At 48.4% G+C, this 14,739-nt stretch overlaps 6 protein-coding genes across 6 annotated transcripts; 4 read left to right on the top strand and 2 right to left on the bottom strand.

Annotated features, from left to right (window-relative positions):
- Positions 1–21: 21 nt before the first annotated feature.
- Positions 22–2,701, top strand: F9C07_2282606 (uncharacterized protein). The gene is made up of 5 exons (XM_041291401.2): positions 22–743; positions 801–1,620; positions 1,682–1,813; positions 1,866–2,258; positions 2,309–2,701. The coding sequence occupies exons 1-5, from the start codon at positions 357–359 to the stop codon at positions 2,581–2,583; spliced, it is 2,007 nt and encodes a 668-aa protein (XP_041145245.1). The 5' UTR covers positions 22–356; the 3' UTR covers positions 2,584–2,701.
- On the top strand, positions 2,702–9,732 carry F9C07_2282605 (ankyrin repeat protein). The gene is made up of 5 exons (XM_071510569.1): positions 2,702–3,501; positions 3,561–7,324; positions 7,395–8,858; positions 8,911–9,143; positions 9,202–9,732. Exon 2 carries the CDS (start codon positions 3,650–3,652, stop codon positions 7,232–7,234), a length of 3,585 nt encoding a protein of 1,194 aa, XP_071365280.1. The 5' UTR covers positions 2,702–3,501; positions 3,561–3,649; the 3' UTR covers positions 7,235–7,324; positions 7,395–8,858; positions 8,911–9,143; positions 9,202–9,732.
- Positions 7,842–9,352, top strand: F9C07_7553 (putative rhamnogalacturonase A precursor; the record flags this gene model as incomplete). Its single annotated transcript, XM_041285548.2, has 3 exons — positions 7,842–8,858; positions 8,911–9,143; positions 9,202–9,352. 3 exons carry the CDS (start codon positions 7,842–7,844, stop codon positions 9,350–9,352), a joined length of 1,401 nt encoding a protein of 466 aa, XP_041145243.2.
- On the top strand, positions 9,540–11,382 carry F9C07_1471911 (uncharacterized protein). The gene is made up of 2 exons (XM_041291400.2): positions 9,540–10,050; positions 10,168–11,382. Exons 1-2 carry the CDS (start codon positions 9,726–9,728, stop codon positions 11,292–11,294), a joined length of 1,452 nt encoding a protein of 483 aa, XP_041145242.1. The 5' UTR covers positions 9,540–9,725; the 3' UTR covers positions 11,295–11,382.
- Positions 11,383–13,514, bottom strand: F9C07_1472906 (dehydrogenase kinase). The gene is made up of 4 exons (XM_071508119.1): positions 13,120–13,514; positions 13,022–13,054; positions 12,731–12,971; positions 11,383–12,659 (listed from the first exon to the last, which is right to left on the bottom strand). The coding sequence occupies exons 3-4, from the start codon at positions 12,946–12,948 to the stop codon at positions 11,471–11,473; spliced, it is 1,407 nt and encodes a 468-aa protein (XP_071365279.1). The 5' UTR covers positions 12,949–12,971; positions 13,022–13,054; positions 13,120–13,514; the 3' UTR covers positions 11,383–11,470.
- Positions 13,515–13,779: 265 nt separating this feature from the next.
- Positions 13,780–14,184, bottom strand: F9C07_2231542 (uncharacterized protein; the record flags this gene model as incomplete). Its single annotated transcript, XM_071509887.1, has 4 exons — positions 13,780–13,867; positions 13,935–14,003; positions 14,068–14,108; positions 14,170–14,184. The coding sequence occupies 4 exons, from the start codon at positions 14,182–14,184 to the stop codon at positions 13,780–13,782; spliced, it is 213 nt and encodes a 70-aa protein (XP_071365278.1).
- Between the last annotated feature and the right edge of the window lie 555 nt (positions 14,185–14,739).

The raw sequence follows: 14,739 nt of genomic DNA, 5'->3' as shown, positions 1-14,739 counted from the left end.
AAAATAGGGCCCTGTCGATATCGGGCTTATAACTACAACTAAGGGAGTTCTAGACTTCTCAAAGCCATTGACATGGGTGTTGCCCTAGGTAATGTTGCCCTAATGACCAAATCAAGTTCTCGCGATTCCCCAGGCACCGATGACGTCGGTCCTCAGGCAACCACATTCTCATACTTTCAACTCGACAAGACTGTCGTCATCTGCCACAAGAGTGTAGCCGTGTGCATTGAAAAATACTAATTAATATCCATTGAACATGCTTATTATTCGGCTTCCTGTCCCCACTACTTGTTCATAGGAATTCCGTACCACAAGCATCAAACCCTTTCTCAGCCTTATGGGGCTTAGTCTACGTCATGGCCGGAGAGCATATATCATTTGGTCTTCTTGGTCAATCCATGGTTGGGTCGTTCGTCAAACTATCCAGTACTTTGTTTCCAATCTGCTTGACTTCGATAATAATCTGGTCCATCCGCCAGCCTAAGAGCCTCAATCGTACCTGCGCCGACATGCTGCCAGAAAGAGTTTACCAACTATGTCACAGCAGCAAGACTCTGAGCTCCGAACTTGCACGAGATCCAAATCAAGCACCAACCAAGGTATTCCACAAACTTTATAGTGACTATCATGTCAAAGATGATGTGTCGAAATCTGAGGACGGCGAAGATGGCCATGACAGTCTACAAAAGGCTCTGGAATGTGGCAATTGGGGCCCAACGAAACCAAGCAATCTGTTCCTAAAGGTCAGTGAAGAGTGCTTTATGTATTAATGAAGCACACAGTACCTGACCGTGAAATAGATATACCATGACGCACTATGTACTTTAGAAAAAAACCCGATGGCGGGAGTTGTCTCTCCGCCATTAATGGGTAGTCATGGGATCGCCCCTTTGACCATTGTAGCTCCGTTGCCGGACCTGTGCCGGCACATGGCCAATTGCATCGCCCGGGCTGAGACCGAAGTCTTTCTCGGGACAAACTTTTGGATCCATTCCGACGCTTCGACATTGGTGACCAACGCCTTCCGCGAGTTATCAAAACGAGCTGGTGAACGCGGTACAAAGGTAGTCGTGAAGATGATCTATGACCGTGGTGATCCTCGACAAGCATATGAGAATCGCTTGGATGTACCAGAAAAGAAATACACAAGTGAGAAAGTTCAACTCCCTCCAGCTGAGGAAGTTCCCAACATCGATCTGCAGGTTGTCAATTACCACCGCCCTATATTCGGAACGTTCCATGCTAAGTTTATGGTTGTTGATCGAAGGATAGCCCTGCTGCAAAGCAGTAATGTCCAGGATAATGACAACCTGGAGATGATGGTTAGGCTTGAAGGGCCTATTGTGGACGCCTTTTATGACACCGCCCTGATCTCATGGGGAAAGCACTTCGATACGCCCTTTCCGATGTTGTCTTCTCCTGCCGCGGGCGCACCAATTCCCAGTCTTTCCCTCATGGACGTAAGCCACGAAGAGGAATGTCAGGGCTTGACCTTGCCCGAGCACACCACATTAGATCAGCACTATGACCTTGACCTTAGGGACGAAGCACGACGGGTCAACGGCACTCTCAAGCCTAGGCCTGGAGAGTCTAAAACTCGTCCGGTCACTCGCCACCTGAGTATGTATCATTGGAGTTCTTTTCTACGGCCGAAAAGAATACGGGTTACTAATTCCTATAGACACAACTACCCAACCGAATACAACCGGTGACGCCTCAGACGTTGATCAAGATACCCCGATGACACCGTATACTATCTCGCCACCTCATGAAGCATGTCCAATGGCCTTAGTAAACAGAGAGCCCTGGGGAGGTAAGCACCACTCTAAAGTTATTTGACAGGTTTCTATGCTTACGATCGCTAGCCCCAAACCACACCAGCGTCTATACCCCTCAAAATGCCGCGTTTCTCTCGGCAATTCAAAATGCAGAACACTCAATCTTCATCCAGACCCCGAATATGAATGCAGAGCCTCTCCTTGAACCATTACTGGAAGCTGTCCGCCGCGGAGTCGTTGTCACATGCTACCTATGCCTGGGCTACAACGACGCTGGACAACTTCTTCCCTTTCAAAATGGCACGAATGAGATGATTTCTAATCGATTATATAGTTCCCTCAAGAAACCGGATGAACGCTCACGGCTACGCATATATAATTATGTGGGTAAGGACCAAACAAAACCTATCCATAATAAATTCAAGCGTCGAAGCTGCCACATAAAGCTCATGATCATCGACGGCAAAGTGGCTATTCAAGGTAGGAAGACATTGTCCTTTCATTCCTCGATCTTGGCTAACGGAGGATAGGGAATGGGAACCTTGATACTCAATCGTTCTACCACAGCCAGGAAGTTAACATCCTGATTGACTCTTCGATCATCTGCCATTCATGGCTTGAGACGATCAATCGAAACCAGAACACAGCTCTTTACGGTGCAGTAAGCCCAGAAGATGGATGCTGGCATGACGCCTCTACTGGTGTGGTTCCTGAAGGATCTATTGGTGTCAACCCAGGACGTTTCAGCTGGGCCAAAGGGGTCGTTGGGGCTGTACAGCGAGTACGAGGAGCCGGCGGGTTTTAATTACTTAGATACGACTGTTTCTTGAGATATGAACTGGACTTTAGATTTCGTATGAATAATGACTTCAGTATTAGACTAATTTGACATTTTAACCCACTGAGAGATTGCACATCGAAGACGTTAAATAGAGCATCGCTTTGATCAAACACCGCCCCTGTACTTAACCCTAGTGCTATCTTTGTCCATGGTGATTTGGGCCCGGGGTGTTACCAATTCGCATCTAGCATATTGTTGCATTTGATAAATAACACAAACATAGTACTATATCTTGCTTAACGTATGTCCTGAGAAGATCTCACTGTCAAGTGTTCCAACATATTGTCAAAGTACTTATCGAAACAAAATTCGACGCCATATACTTTGAAGATCCCTAACTCGGAAGAAGTTATTGTTATGCTACGTACTCCCCATTGTATAGATCATTTCATGAAGGACGATGGAGATGTTACCATCCTTTACAAACGTGTTCAAGGTACACCATATACTAAGCTATGGTCTAACATATACTTCTTCTAGATTACGACAGCATTAACAAGATTGTGGGTCTCATCCATACATACTGTGTAGTCTAAGACACAATCCATCCTAAACAGTGGGCCCCATTTTTTGCCTCCCTACCAGCACGGAGCTCACTGCTTAAGATATATACTGGAACTAGAACATACGCTGCTTGATTAGCTCTGGTCAAGTGAGGACTACGAGACTAATCTTGTCACATTCAGATAACCCACGCAGCTCGCCGCTCTGCGAAGCACTGCTCTTGTTCTTATGTTTGAATCATTCGTTTGCTTTTAGTCCCCGCGAGCATCTCCTAGATGCTGAAATGATTAACCTATGATCTTGTCTGACTGGCATACATCAGCCCGCCCTTCAAGAAGGGTCGTGTCGTACAGATGGACCATAATTATGATTGGTTGACTAGCTAACCAGTTAGCGCGACCTTTTCAGCCTCGCCGGACACAGCTTGAGTTTCTCACCTCATCTTTTCCTTCGTCTTTCAGGGCATCAACGTTCATATTTCTTGCATCCTTCTCATGATGACCTTTACTGAATCTAACGGCTTACAATGAAGCGATACCGGCCTCGCGTCGAAGATTTCACAATAGGATGGATCTGCCCCCTGCCACTTGAGTACGCCTCCGCAAAGTCGATGTTGGATGAACTCTATGACGAGTCGGAAGAACACACCACAGGTCGCATTTACAACCATGAAATCGTCATTACTTGCTTGCCCGCTGGACAGATGGGTACGAACGCTGCCGCGGCCGTTACTGCTCGGATGGTTTCAAGCTTTCCCTCGCTGAAGGTTAGCCTCCTCGTAGGCATCGCGGGCGGGGTTCCAAGCCATAAGGCGGATATTCGACTGGGTGACGTGGTTATTGGTCAGCCGGAGAAGAGCTACGGTGGAGTAGTCCAGTACGATTTTGGAAAAACAATAATAGGTGGTTTCCAGCAACGCATTGGCTCACTTAATGCACCATCTCCTACTTTGCTTACGGCCGTCTCAAAGTTTAAATCGAACCTGAGTGCTTCAATAAATAACATCCAGGATTATCTAGACACGGTTGCTCGAGTTAAGAGACCTCATTCCGTCCCCGATGTTCTCTTCGAGGCGTCATACGATCATGCTAGAGGGGAAACATGTAACGCCTGCCGTAAAGATATGCTAGTGCGAAGACCCCAGCGGGAAGATTCGAATGTCAGAGTTCACTTTGGAACTATAGGATCTGGGAACCAGCTAGTCAAGGATGGAATGACAAGGGACAAAATCAGCACCAAACTTGGAGGTGTTCTCTGTTTTGAAATGGAAGCCGCTGGCGTGGTGAATTTGCTTCCTTGTTTGGTCGTCAGGGGCATCAGCGACTATGCCGACTCGCACAAAAATAAGGATTTCCAATATTTCGCTGCTTCCACGGCCGCTGCATGCGCAAGGCAGATCTTATTATACGTCCCTCCACCATCAAGAGGAGTCTGCGCTCAGAGCGATACTATACTAGACCACCATAGACAACAGCGTCAGACATCAGCCGCGCTGCAGAAAATGTATCTGGAGTCACTGAGATTCGAGCAAATAGACAGCCGTCATCGAACCATTCGAATGGCGCACGCCAAAACATGTCAATGGTTACTTAGTTGCCAGGAGTATAAGGATTGGATTAACCCAGGATTATCCGGGCGACATCATGGGATTTTCTGGATTAAAGGGAAACCAGGCACTGGAAAATCAACAATCATGAAGTTCGCTTTCAGCAAGACACCTCGACAGGTGAAAGATACTACGATCATCTCCTTCTTTTTTAATGCCAGAGGGAATAGCTTAGAGAAAACAGTGGTGGGAATGTACCGCTCACTACTTTGCCAGCTTCTTGACAAGTTGCCCGATCTATGCACAATGTTTGATTTGCTGCCAACAAATCAAATACACAGTCAAACACCCACATGGGACATCGAAACACTGAAATATCTATTTAGCGTTGCCATTGAGCAGCTTCATGGACGCTCCCTGATGTGCTTTGTTGACGCGCTAGACGAGTGCGATGAGGATCAAGTGCGAGATATGCTGTCCTTCTTCGAGCAGTTAGGAGAATTCGCAGTAGATAGACAGCAGCGATTGCTCGTTTGTTTTTCGAGTCGCCATTATCCACATATTGCTGTGAACAATGCGACTGAGCTGGTGCTGGAGGATCAAGACGGCCATCAGCAAGACATATCAAACTTTGTGCATTCCGAGCTCAGAGCCGGACGTAGCAAACAGGTTGAGCAAATCAAAGAGGAAGTCATCGCTCGTTCATCTGGCGTATTCCTTTGGGTTGTTCTCGTCGTACAGACACTTAATAAGGAGTATGACCGCGGCCAGGTACACGCGCTGAAAAGAAGAATGGAACAGATCCCGGACGGATTGCATGAGCTTTTAAAGGACATATTAATACGTGGAAACCATGATATGGAGAACACACTGCTCTGTCTGCAATGGTTACTATATACACAACGGCCTCTATCTTCCGAGGAGCTCTATTTCGCTATCTTAGCTGGAATTGAGTCCTCCGCCTTTCTTGCAGAATGGACGTCTGCAAATGTCAACGAAGAAGATGTAAACAGATTTATCCTTGATTCTTCAAAGGGTCTTGCCGAACTGACCAAATCCAAAAGTCCCACCGTGCAGTTCATTCATGAATCAGTTAGGGATTTTCTCCGGGACGAGGGGTTTGCCAAACTGAACGTGGGAAGTGTATCGCCAGGTCCGAGTCACGAAACGCTCAAGAATTGTTGCTTGAATTACGTGAAGATCGGCCTCTCTTCGGTGCCGCTACCTGGCACATTGCCACCGGTTAAATCTTATAAAGCTAAGCGACTCGTACAGAAGACGTCCAAACTATACCCATTTCTTGAATATTCTGTACAGTATGTGTTGTACCATGCAAATGCAGCAGCCGAGAATGGGGTTACGCAGATGTGTTTCCTGCAAGACTTTCCACTCAGCAGCTGGATTATGAAGAACAATTTATTTGAAAAGCATGAGATACGCCGCTACACTCCAGCTGCGCAGAGGATGTATATCCTGGCAGAGAAGGACTATGGGATGCTGCTCGAGACTGAAATCAAGTTGCATCACTATGAGGATGCAAGAACAGAGCGCTATGATTCTCCCCTGGTGGCTGCTATAATGCATAGCTCTAGGGAGGCAGTCAGAACGCTTCTCACTATGGAAGCAAACACGGAAGACATATTGAACCAGAGGAATTCAAGCAGTAGACCAATACTTTCAATGGCTTTGCAAAGGAGCGATGTTGAGATGATCAGGATATTGCTAGATCATGGTGCTATTGTTGATCAGGAAGGCGCAACTGGAAGAACGTCGCTCTCCTACGCAGCAACGTCCGGAAATGAAGCAATAGTAAAATTATTGCTTGATAGTGGTGCTAATGTGGACTCAAAATGTCCTAATGGTCGCACACCGCTTTCCTATGCTGCAAAATCTGGACATGGAGGTGTAGTAACATTACTGCTTGACAGAGGTGCTGATATAAACTCAAAATGTTCTTATGGTCGCACACCACTCTCTTATTCTGCAGACTCCTGGCGCAACGAAGCCCTAGCAGTACTGCTTGATAGGGGTGCTGACCTGGAGTCAAGGGACGTTAATAACTGCACAGCACTCTCCTGGGCCATAAGGTTCAGTCAATATGATGTGGTAGAACAACTACTTAACCAAGGAGCCGAGGTGGAGTCGAGAGGCCACCATGGTTCCACCCCACTCTGTCAAGCAGTTCGACTTCAGCATCCGTCGGCGGCCAGATCACTGATTGGCAAAGGTGCTAATCTAGAGTCAAGAGATGACGATGGTCGTGCGGCACTTTCTTATGCGGTTGAGTACGGACGTAAGGCGACAGTAATACTGCTTCTCGACAGCGGTGCTGATGTAAACTCAAGAGACAATTTTGGTCGGACGCCACTCTCCTACGCAGCAGAACGTTTGAGTGGCCTGGGGGCAGTGACAATAGTTGAACTGCTGCTTTGGCAGGGTGCCGATTTACGGTCAAGAGACGACGATGGCAACACTCCGCTTGACCATGCGACACGCAGAGGGATCCACGATGTCGTTATGGTTCTGGAGAAATGGCAGTGGAGAAGACATACCGCGAAATATTAAGACTGACAGAATATCGGACTTAACCTTATTGACACCCAAGTGGGTCGTCGATGCGGAAAAAAACAGCCGGCAATTGACCCGAAGCATAAGGTTAGCATTTTATCCAACTGGCGGGAAAGTATACAAGCACTACTAAAACAAGACGTCATATTCGCACCAGTGACCTGCTCTAACCTCCAGTACTAAGATACTGAAAGGTAAGCAAAGACAAGGCCGAAGCCCCTGTCTCGGATTTGGTTTCCCCGAAACCCCACAAGCTTGCTACACCTCTAATCGATAACAGGAATTGATCCGCTCAAAATGGCGTCCACTCTGCAAGCGAAGAACCAACCTCCGCTACCGTTGTTTCAGACTGATGAAGAACTCACAAACTAAGATCAAGCTCTGCCCACCACTTCCGGCACAATTCCCGTCCGGAGGATTGGATTGCCAGTGTTTTCTTTCCTAGTTAGGATTCATCTAATATATTTGAGCCCATCTTCGCTGGCTTGCTGCTTGAAGATCTTCTACTAATGTGTACACTAGACCCAGCAGGATATCATAACTACTCTTACGATAGCGCCACTCGGGATAGCAGACATGGGGCGATGGAGATTCAAATATATAAATGACAGACGTCTTCCTCTGGCCTTATCTCCTCTATGGCTTGTATACTTCCTTCATAATGCAAGTGAAACTGTTCTACACTTTGGCCCTCTGGGCACCAATTCTTGTGTCAGCTCAACTGTCTGGGTCTGTCGGGCCTCTCGTGGACTTCAAGACCAAAGCAAAGAATAAAACCTGTGACATCACCGACTATGGCGCCGTTGCAGACGGCAAAACTGACGTTGGCCCCGCCATTCTAGACGCCTGGGGTAACTGCTCAACTGGAGGTCTCATTTACGTACCCCCAGGTACCTATTCGCTTGCAACGGATTTGGAACTCAAGCACGGTGAATCCACTGCCTTCCAGCTAGACGGTGTATTGGCACGCGGTCATGAAGGCTCCTACCAATTGATCCTGGTGCGCAACTGCCATGACTGCGAGTTTTTCAGTGGCAATTCCCAAGGCGCGGTCCAAGGATACGGGTATGAATACCTTCAAGACGGGAATTACGGTGAACGACTCTTTCGCTTCCAGGATGTCAGTGACTTCTCGGTCCATGGCTTTGCTGCGATCGATTCCCCTGCGTATTACCTTGTCTTCGACACCGTTTCCAATGGGGAGATCTACAATCTTCTTGTGCGGGGAATCGCTGATCTAGGTATGACGGACGCATTCGATATATGGGGCCAGAACGTATGGATACATGATATCGAGGTTACTAATGGCGATGAGTGTGTGACGGTTAAGTCTCCAGCCTCGGACTTCCTAATTGAGAACATCTACTGCAATCTGAGCGGGGGAACTGCCATTGGGTCTCTAGGCACTGGCACCAACATCTCCAATATCCACTACCGAAACCTTTACATGAACCAGGCAGACGCCTGCTATTTGAAGACCCACAATGGTGATGGGATAGTCAAGAATATTGTCTGGGAAAATGTCATCGTGCACGGAGGCCCTTATCCACTCGCTGTGAATGAAGCCTGGGGTAAAGATGTGGGCTCTACAGGTGTCCAGGTCCAGAATCTGACTTTCCGCGTAAGTGAATGTGAATCATAAGTTCCAAGCACAATGCTGATCATTCCCTTAGAACTGGTACGGCGAAAATACCGCCAACAGCCGACCGGCGATCCGAATCGAGTGTGACGAGGATGTCCCCTGCTACGATATCACCCTTGACAATGTGAATTTGTGGACAGAGGACGGAGACTACGTGGAATGGTCCTGTGCCAATGCGTACGGCTCAGGTGCTTGTCTACAAGAAGCGAAAGACACCGGTGATCTAGCAACTTATACTACGGCTGTTACCGTGACTGCGACGCCGTACGTCCAACCCTAACCACCCATTACTTTAGAGCCCTACTGACATGGATACCCTCAGGTCTTACTCCGCTACACATATGCCCGGTGATTTTACCACGAATCCTCCGTCGACCGCTCCCTTTACCATTCCACCCATGCCCACCAGTTTCTATCCCGGGGCAACTCCCATTTCGACTCTGTTGAGTTTGAGTGGTGCAGGTGGTCTCTGAGTGATACAGCGATGGTTTCCTCAACATACGTGGTAATGATAGCAGTCGATATGGACAGATTTGAACTACTTACTTGTTCGATTAGTATTGTATATTGTGGACATTCAATCTATATTCAAAAACCTATTGGATTCACTTCTGCTCCTCTTTCTTTCCTCGTCACCTCTTCTACAACGACCTCCATCCAGTGGAAACCCCGTATCCGTCCATTCCATCATCCACATACTACCCCAATCCCAAAGTCACACAACCAACTCAACCCAAACCCTACCTACATACAACCAAAAATACCCCGTCCCTTCATACTTCCCATACCCTCCCCAACTACAACTCTCCCCCACACACCACCCCAAAACCTACCTAAACCCCCCAAATGACCCACCCCTACGACCCCCCAATCCAATCCCTAACAACCTACCTCTACAACCACACCATAAGCAACCCAACAGCCTACGCCTCAGCGCGCATAGCCCTCCTCGACGCACTAGGCTGTGCCATCGAAACAGCCTCGAAAAGCACCGAAGCGCAGAAACTCCTCGGTCCGCGCGTCCCGGGCACGATCGTTCCCCATGGGTTCAGGGTCCCGGGTACGGAGTACCAGTTGGATCCGGTGAAGGGGGCGTTCGATTTGGGTGTTCTAGTTAGGTATTTGGATCATAATGATGCTCTTTGGGGGAGGGAGTGGGGACATCCTTCTGGTATTTTTTTCCTTTCTTTTTTTTCTTTTCTTTGATATTTTGTGGGAGGGTGGATTGTGTTGGTTTTCGGTTGGTCATTATGATGATGAGTATGATGGTAATGATGGATTCCGTCAGATAATATAGCATCCATACTCTCCGTGACAGACTGGCTCTGTCGAACCAACGAACCAACCCACCATGGCCCCCCAATGACAATATACACCCTCCTCACGGCCCTCATAAAAGCCTACGAAATCCAAGGCATCTACGCACAAAGCAACGCCTTTAACACCCACGGCACAGACCACGTCATCCTCGTCAAGCTCGCCTCCGCAGCCGTCGTCTCCTGGCTTCTCGGCCTAACCGAGTCCCAAACAATGGCTACCATCTCGCACGTCTGGATGGATGGCCATCCGAGCCGGATCTACCGCGGTGCAGAGGACACAATACCCCGGAAAGGATGGGCGGCGGGGGATGCGTGCATGCGGGCGGTGTATTTGGCGTTGCTGGTTAGGGCTGGGCAAGTTGGTGTTCCTTCGGTGTTGAGTGCGGTGCCGTGGGGGTTTTATCAGCGGGATTTTGGGGGGAAGGGGTTTGAGTTTATCCGGGAGTTTGGGGATTGGATGGTTAGGAATGTTTTGTATAAGGTTATGCCGGTTGAGGGGCATGGGATTGCAGCTGTTGAGGCGGTTTTGGTTCAGCGGAGACGACTTTTGGAGATGGGTTTTGGTGTGCGTGATGTGGAAAGGATCGAGATAAGAACGACTAGGGCGGCGGATCTTATTATTAATAAACGGGGGCCCTTGAGGAATGCGGCGGATAGGGATCATTGTATGCAGTTTGTTGTTGCTTTGGCGTTGTTGAAAGGGGGTGTGCCTGAGGTCGCGGATTATCAGGATGAGAGTTGCTGGGTCAAGAGTCAGGAATTGGAGAGCTTGCGGGAGAGAGTTGTTGTTGTGCCGGATGATCGGTTGACAGCTGACTATCTCGATCTGGAGAAGAAGAGTATTGGGTCGGGGTTGAAGGTGTGTTTATGTGATGGTACTGTCCTGCCAGAGGTGCTGGTGGAGTATCCAATTGGTCATGTCAGAAACCCTAAGACTTCGGCTGCTGTGCGAGACAAGTTTGTGAGGAACATGCGTTTGGTATTCTCAGATGCACATATCGCTAGAATTCTGGCTGCTGTTGAGGACGATGAGATGGGTATTTCGGAGTTTGTCAATTTGTTCTGGCTCCAAGGGTCGTCAGGCCCCAGGCTTTAGACATGATATAGGTTCTGACAGTTGAAGAATGTAAATGTTATGTTTCAAATGTATGAAAGGTTCCAATCTATCTCAGATAACCGGTATCTGCAGCGTGATCTATTGGGTATGCGAGTTACCGGTACATATCTAGTTTTGTCCAGGGCATTGGCAAGGCTACAATATCCTATCGTCCATCAACCGACCTTACCAACTCCTTGCAGAGTCAGATAAACGTCAGTCCCCCACCCCCACAGGCTCTGTACGGCGATACTGCCACCAAAGTATTCAGCATATGCCCTACTCAGTGGCAATCCGTATCCGAGTCCTGCGATGCTACTCAAATGACCACTGCTGGAGGACATGGCATTCAGGGCATCCATATTCCCATTCTCTGATCCCTGCAAGTCGAGATCTGAAAAAGTGGTGAAACTGTAGGACCAGATATTGGGCAGAATCTCGGGAGGAATTCCACCACCCCGATCGCGGATTCTGATCGTAATGCTTTGCGTGGAGGGAGATGAAAACTTGATTGATTCGTTCGCATCTGCGGTTCCTACGACGCTGTCCATTTCGAATCCCACATCCGAGTTGGGATGGCTGGGATATGTTCCCGCCGACACCGAGTACGGCCCTCGCACATGGTTTCTCGGAACGTCAGGCGCAGCGGCGATTGTCACCTCAACAGGTTCGCGTTCATTGCCCGCTTCAACCACGGCCCTGAATGCGTTCTTCAATAGTTCTGTGAGTATGTATTCGACATGAACAGGAACGTGCGCAAAGGTGGCATCCGGTTGCCCGCCGATCGTGAGTCGTGGGCGGACCCCATATTTCAGTTCGCAAATCTCTCCAACGAAGTCCTCACAGAGCTTGACAATGCGTGCTGGTTGCAGGGCAGTGTCGATGACACCAATATAGTTCGATGGGGATGTACTCTTCGGTAATTTACCATCATCACTAATCGGTTGTGAGGCAAAATGGAGCGCCAAGTGTTGCTCAGCTATCAGCCGAGTGCCGATTCGCGCCCGCAGGTGGGTATCTAGGAACCGAGTCACCTCCGTCGGATCGATATATCGGCGACACTCTAGAAATCCACGCGCAAGGATGGGAATTGTATTTGTATGGGTGTGGACTAGATCCGCTAAGACCTCTGCAAAGTGTTTCTCTTCCTCAAGTGTGGTGATTTGCCGTTGCTGGTAAGGGAGAAGTGTGGACAAAGAGTGAAGGTAGTTATTGTAGATCTTCGAAACATGCGGGTTCGAAACAATGATGAAAGGGAGGTTACGTAGAGCTTCGATTCGAGAGGCTAGTCGGGCAGGAAGGAGGGAAAGCGTAAAATTCGCCGATGCCAGCAGAGCATCCTTCGATAACGGCGGACGACCGTGTCTAGGGAGACCGTAATCAGTACATCCTGCGCATATAAATTAAGACAACCATATCCCCAACACCAAGCGTACTTTAGCAAATCTGCGAGAGTCAATGGCCGACGACGGCTAGCCGCAAGACGTGTGACTTCATCATTTGCCCCGTAGGCAAACGGGTGCTGAGTCGACGTCCCAACTTGGGGAGGCGGTGACACGGAGAATTGACGTGCTTTCTGGATATTATGGCTTAGACAAATCCTATGTCGGACGCTGCAGCTCGCGATTCGTGCGACGGCATTGGTTAAGGCCATCTTCAGCAATAGCCATTCTGTGACTAGCTCAGCATTAATTCATGCCATGTATCAGTGACTTTCGTCATCATACCACTCAAAAGGGCAATCCTCACGTGGATCGACGCTAAGACAATTCAGGAAAGGCTGGCTGAGTGGGGAATGCTTAGTCAAATGTATAGGTCAACTAACAGTTGTCTAGAAACAAAGAAAAACAATCTGCGTCCTATTTGCATCCCTTTATTGCTCGAAGGATCTTCAAAGGTATATACGGTATTCAGAAGGGATAAAAAGAGCGATTATTCAAGAACCGTCGGGAAAACATGGAACGAGTTGGAAGTACACACCCTTACGTTACATCAGCGAGGCTGCATCAGAACGCATATGAACCAGTCCCTACATGACAACGCTTATCGCGGCTCATTGAGCTTACAGCTTATCTTATGTACGTACACATCCTTGGCTTGCTTTGGTTGGTCGCTTTTCTGTATGGTGAGGTCATTTATCTATTGGGTATATCTTTGCTGCCTGGTCGGTAGACAAATACATAGCACGCCGTGTTAGGAACAAAGAACAGTCGTTACAAGTTGAACTGAAAATTTGATATGATTTTGGGTCATAATTGAACAAGGGAACAGTCCCAGATGAGTCCAGCTTTCCGCACAGCAGTCCCGGTACTCATGAGAAACATTCTCTTGAAACGCTAGACTAGGATATTCGTAAATCGTACAGCCACCATTGAACCGCAACTTCCCCAGGCCAGCATCGATGCTTAGTTATGTGGCCAGTTCTGCTATTTGTTGCAAGCAGTGACTATATCGCCGTTTGCCCCGGGATCGATGCGTATTCCTATCACTGGGTCTTTACTTCTTGATCCTGTTCGACGTGGATATGGTCACTCGACTCAAGAGTACTGACATGGTCCTCGGGGTACTCGACACTAGTGACCGTCAGTTCTGCTAGCTGTTGATATTGTGGAGAGGCGTCAGGATGGATGGCTGCCTTACGTGAAACCCTTGATAAGAGTGTACTCATGCTTGATGGTTCCGCCTTTTTCCCTGGCCTGCTCCTTGGCTCTTGTAGCGAGGGTGTGATGTCAGCAGCTGTCCTTTCTAGAAACTAAACTATAGGGCGACTCACTTCTCCAACTCTTCAGGGGGAGAGTCTTTCTTAAGTGTGACCTAAAGAGATAAACAAATAAGCATCAAGAAACTCCAAGACGGCAGGATAGGCGTAACGAACGTTGTAGAGAGGCATGTTTACGTGCGCAAATTGAAAGGTGTAGTGAATGTTTCAATGGAGAAGTGTTCGAAGTGGACAGGTAAGGTGGTGTGCTTAAGGGGTTGACAGTTGGAGGGTAGTAAGAGAAACAAGCCGTGGACAGGGTGGGACACCGGGAGACTTTATACCACCTTGCGGGGGTTTGAGTCAATATCACCACTGATAAGGGGTGAAATGTGACTTTCGCCCGATAGCGCGGAAGGACAAGCTGTTGCCTCAGTCCGTCAGTTCCTTGGAATCGCGCCATTTGGGCCATTCCCCTCGTGACAAGGTTTCCTACTCCGTCATTTCCGTAGTATTTATTGTTTCATGTCCTTTTTAACTTCACAGTGTCGTCAGAACTCTACATCATTTACACCTGCAGACCTATCTATTCCATATCTCTTGTGGCTTTGGATCGCCTGTGGCAGTGTCTTTGTACAACAGACGCCTCCTCAGTGACATGCATGACGGATGGTGGGGTAACACGGACTACCATGACGATGACGATGAACTGGGCGGGGCATGTCACGTGGTGGATATTCCGTCCAC

This window comes from Aspergillus flavus, chromosome 3 (genome assembly GCF_009017415.1).
Source record: "Aspergillus flavus chromosome 3, complete sequence".
In the NCBI taxonomy this organism is placed as follows: domain Eukaryota; kingdom Fungi; phylum Ascomycota; class Eurotiomycetes; order Eurotiales; family Aspergillaceae; genus Aspergillus; species Aspergillus flavus.
Note: the sequence above shows the minus strand (reverse complement) of the source record. Positions and strands in the feature narration are given on the sequence as shown.